Consider the following 4,551-nt stretch of genomic DNA (forward strand, 5'->3'; position numbering starts at 1 on the left):
CCTCCTCCTCCTCACCTCCCAGTCGAAACGGAAATGATAGGGAGTGACGAAGCAGGGGAGCTTGCGGAGGCCGTCGGGCTTGCACATGAACTCAATCTCCTCCCAACCCGAGCTGCTCCCGTCCTGCCCATCCCGCGCCAAGGATAGCACGACCTCCGTCCTCCTCTTGGTGATCGACCCGAAGACCCCGTAGGCGTTCACGAGGAAGAGACTATCGAATGTCTGCAGCCAAGGATGCGAGCCGAACAAGTTGCCCACGGGCGACGCCCCGCCCTCCTCTTCCGGCACCACCGACTTGAGCACGATGGTCGCCGACACCACAACCGCTGCGGCCCGCGAGAAGAGAATGCGACGGTGGGGAGAGTGCTTGCCTGCAGGAGGAGCCGAGGAGAGAGGGAAGAAGAAGCTGTGCAGAAACTTGTCGTCAAGGCAGGCGAGGAGGGGGACGCAAGTGAGGTGGTTGAGGAAGGCGTAGTTGCCTGTAAGGGCGATGCCGAGCATGAAGAGGATAGAAGAAACTCCAGCAAACAGTCGCACAGCCCGGCAGGGGAAGAGGATCAGCCAGGGCACTGCCAGCTCCACCGCATGGTTGGCAACGACGCCGAGCTGGAGGGCAGCAGGAGGAGCATGGTGCATGAACCAGCCGAGGGGAGAAGGCGAGCCAGTCGTCTCGAAGTGGAAAGAGAGACAGTCGAGGTGCTCCCACCTCCAGCACGTCTCCTGCGCCATGAGCTTCGACCTCCCTGCTCCCAGCATGACGCGGAAAGCCAGCCAGCGGAGGAGCCAGAGGACGGTCCCCGAGGGCCTCCCGTCCGGGCAGAAGGTGGGGGAGAGGAAGATGAGGAGGAAGCCTGTCTCCAGGATCTGAAAGTCCCACCCATAGTGGAAGAAGTGCTCGGCATGCAGCGCTGAGCGGTAGAAGACAAGGTACAGCCCCCACAGCCCGACCGAGGCAGCAACATGATCTACCAGCCCCAGGCACTGAGCAGAGGAGAGGAGGAAGCCGGACCACCCGATGAGCTCCAAGCACGCGTCGTGGTCGAGGAAGAGGAAGCGCAGCTGCCCCTCCTCCAGCACCGGGGAGAGCCCAGCCCTGCCGACCAGGGGGCGACCTTGAAGGGCGACGATAAGAAAGGCCACTGCGTACACGAAGCCGAGGGAGCGAACGAGGAGGATCCTCAGCAGGTGAGTCTGACCTGCCGCTTCTGGGCAGGGAGAGCTGTGAAACACGTCATAGAAGGGCAGCTCTTCGTATGAAAGGTTGGATGCGACCAAGTCCCTCAGCAATGAAGCGAGATCAGATCCCTTGTTACTCCTCCTTTCCTTACCCTCCTCTCCTGCTTCTTCGCCCTGCCATTGGACTGTCACTCGCAGCTCCTTACACTGAGAGGACTGACCTCATGCCCGCGCAAGGACACCAGCTCTGCTTGCTTACTGCGCTGAAGCCTTTGTTGCCTTGCCTTGCCGGCCTCAACGATGCGACAAGTCTGGGATCGAAGGAGAGCAGCTAGCCTATTGAGGGGGAGGAGGAGCTGGTTCAGAGGGAGGATGACGAGCTTGTATATGAGGAGGAGGAAGAGAACGAGCATGGCGGCATTGTAGCCGACGCTCCACAGGCCCAGCAGCTCGGCCATTGCCCCCAACGCTCTCATTCCCGTTCTTTTTTTCTTTTACAAGTTTGACCACACATCTACCCCTCGATTCCCTTTTGACTACCCCCTTTCCAGAGGGTCATGGCTCAACTTGCGACGGCATGTTGTGTACAGGACGCAATCGGGATCAGAGGACACGAGGGGAGAGGCAGAGGATAGGGAAAGAGGAAGAGGGAATGGAAGATGACAGTGAGGGGAAGAGAGACTGAGAGGAGGAGAGACTGAGAGGAGGAGGGGAGAGGAGGAGACAAGGTCCATCGACGCTTTGACAGTTTGCATGGCACAACCGAATGAGAATCGGGATCGTCGTGCAATGAGCTACAGCTCATTGAGTTAACAGCGGCCGCTATCAGGAAGGAGGAGCAAGGTTGTATTGATACTCAGTCGGCTCCTGTACCTTGTTGATCGAGCATCTCGCATCTGGTTCACTCGGGGGATACCCTCCTATCCACCTTGGCAGCCATGACGCCAACACCTCGAATCTGCTCTTATTTCTTTGCGGCAGTCCTTCTCCTCCTGCTGAGCGCAGAGGTCCATGCAGCTGGAGCGAGCAGCTGCACCGAGGATGGAGAAGGTTGCTTCATGAGTTCCTTCCTGAGGAGAGAGGAGAACCTCAGAATGAAGCTCGACTCCCTCCTCCTCCGGCTGAACGGCCTCGTCAACGCCGTGCACGCGATGCAGTCAGAAGTCGTGTCTGTCCTGCAAGATCTTGGAGAGTGTCGGACGAATCATCCGAGGAGGAATGAGATTGTTGGCAGCGCTCAGAGTCAAGAAAAGTCAGAGCAAGCGGGAGATGGGAAAACGGAGCAAGGGGAGTCTGTCAAGGAATCTGAGAATCTTGCCCAGGACAGTTCGGAGGAGAACGGAGGACAGGCGGCTGCAGACGCTGAATCTTACCTTGCTCCTCCTGGGGAGAACGCCGAGACGTTCGGAGCTCGCTTGATCATGCCGGTTGAGCAAGAAGTGCTTCACGTCAACGCCCCGCACTACGTGATGGAGCTCTTCACTCCGGCGCGCGGGGATGCACTTGTGGAGATCTCCATCGACAACTACGTGGTCGTCAAGATCGACCTGCTCTGCTCGTTCAAGTGCAGCAGCAGCGGCGGCAACACGTACGTCAGCAGCACGGGGGGGAGGAGCGAGGCGGATTCCTGCCAGTGCCAGTGCACGAGGAACTGCGACTGCGGGAGGTGCATGCGGTCGACTTACAGCGAGATGGTCAGGATAGAGGGTGACGTCATCCAGCCCGGCCAGCATTCCCTAACGGTGGACCTGATGTCGGGGCAGCCGAGAACGAAGCAGATCCTGCAGACGTTCTTCTTCGTCGTCCCCGAGTGGCTCACTGCTTTCTCCTCCTTCCTCAACGAGACTGCCACCGTCCGCTCTCTCTCCCCAAACGTCATGCAGGCGACGCTGACGGCACCCGCACACGCCCTCCCCGGGCTAACGTACTCGATGCCGCCGGGGCATGCGGTCGGGGCAGGAGCGCTCTGGCCGGGGATAGCCATCCGCAGGCCGAGAGCAGGGGAAGTTTTCCGGCAGCGCTCGGGAGTTCGGGTAGAGCTGGAGCTGCTCGACTTCGAGTGGGAGGTGGACGGCTCCCTCCAGGCCTCCATCGTCTCCCAGATCAACGACGGGAGCTGCGCGGGCTTCTACGGCTGCCCCCTCAGCAGGCCGCTGCCGCTGCAGGAAGTGATGGACGTGCAGAGTAGGCACTCCAGGTGGGAGCTGCAGTCAGTGCAGGACTGCTCGTTGGTCAAGATCGAGAGCCTCCAGCTCCTACCGGGCTTCTACCGCCTGCAGGTCTACCTGACTGACCGAGACGGCCGGCAGATGAGCAGCATCCGCCATCGCGTGTTCTCCGTCACTTTGGACGCAGCGGGCAGCGGGGAGGAGGAGCAGGAGGGCGAGGAAGAGCGGTGGCAGTGCCCCAAGAAACACTGTGGAGCAGAGGTGAGGAAGGTGGAGAGGCCAGCGAGACCCTTGAGCCTCCTGCTCCTCACGGAGTGGCCTGCCATCGCCGGCATCAGCGCCAGCGCCGATCGGTGGCGAATGATGGTCGACGCTCTGTGGCAGCTGGGCCACTTGGTGCAGGTTGTGTCGAGGAACTGTGCTCCCTACCACGGGGACTACATCTCTAAGAGCCATCGAGGAGGAGGCGCGAGGTCGATCTGCGGCATCAGCAGCACCGACATCCCTGCCCTCCTGCTCGAGCTCGACAGGGTCGACGTGGTGCTGATGGACAATCGCTTCTTCCTCTTCCCGTCCGCTCGCAGCATCCCCCAGCAGTGGATTCCCTTCCTCCGCGAGAGCCCCAGGACGCAGGACGCGAGGCTGGTCGTCGTCTCCGACCAGCTCGTCCGCCCCAACGGGACGGAGCTGGACGACGCTTCCGATCGGCACATGCTGCATGCTGCTGGTGCCCAGCTAGTCGGGTTTGCTGCTGCCGATGTGATCGCAGTGTCGACTGTCGAGGATCTGCGGTGGATCGGGAGGGTTTTCTCCCCTGGAGCCCCAATCCTCCTCCTCCGCCACAGCATCGTCATGCCCAAGATCGAGCGCAGGACGCCCGGGTTCCGCCAGAGGAAGGGAATCCTGTGGATTGGTGGCGGCGTATCGTACAGCGCTGGGGAGCTGGAGCTGATATCGAAGCGAGTGCTCCCGATGCTGGAGGGCGAGGTGGGGGGAGGAGACAGCTTCGTCTTCGTGTTTGACGAGGAGCGATTCCCTGTGAAGCTGCCGGGAGTGAGCTTGTTGGAGCCGAGAGAGAACCTCAGAGAGGCTTTCAGCGAATTCAAGGTTTTGTTCCATGCTCTTCTTCTCTCCCCTCCTCCCATCTCTTCTGTCTCTTCATTGACCCTCCTCACCTCTCCCCTTCCTCCTCCTCCTCCTCCTCCTC

General features: G+C 60.7%; 2 protein-coding genes across 2 annotated transcripts in view; one reads left to right on the top strand and one right to left on the bottom strand.

The window, feature by feature from the left end:
- GUITHDRAFT_138242 (hypothetical protein) overlaps nucleotides 1–1,634 on the bottom strand; it is a gene marked incomplete at both ends in the record, with an annotated part of 2,596 nt that extends 962 nt beyond the window's left edge. Inside the window, 2 exons of the mRNA XM_005833434.1 lie at nucleotides 16–1,350; nucleotides 1,398–1,634. Of these exons, the coding sequence (XP_005833491.1) occupies nucleotides 16–1,350; nucleotides 1,398–1,634 (1,572 nt within the window). The remainder of the gene's footprint in view (nucleotides 1–15; nucleotides 1,351–1,397) is intronic.
- A 480-nt stretch (nucleotides 1,635–2,114) lies between these two features.
- On the top strand, nucleotides 2,115–4,401 carry GUITHDRAFT_138243 (hypothetical protein; the record flags this gene model as incomplete). Its single annotated transcript, XM_005833435.1, has 2 exons — nucleotides 2,115–4,360; nucleotides 4,389–4,401. The coding sequence occupies 2 exons, from the start codon at nucleotides 2,115–2,117 to the stop codon at nucleotides 4,399–4,401; spliced, it is 2,259 nt and encodes a 752-aa protein (XP_005833492.1).
- Nucleotides 4,402–4,551: the final 150 nt, after the last annotated feature.

The sequence above is a fragment of the Guillardia theta genome (assembly GCF_000315625.1).
Source record: "Guillardia theta CCMP2712 unplaced genomic scaffold GUITHscaffold_30, whole genome shotgun sequence".
In the NCBI taxonomy this organism is placed as follows: domain Eukaryota; class Cryptophyceae; order Pyrenomonadales; family Geminigeraceae; genus Guillardia; species Guillardia theta.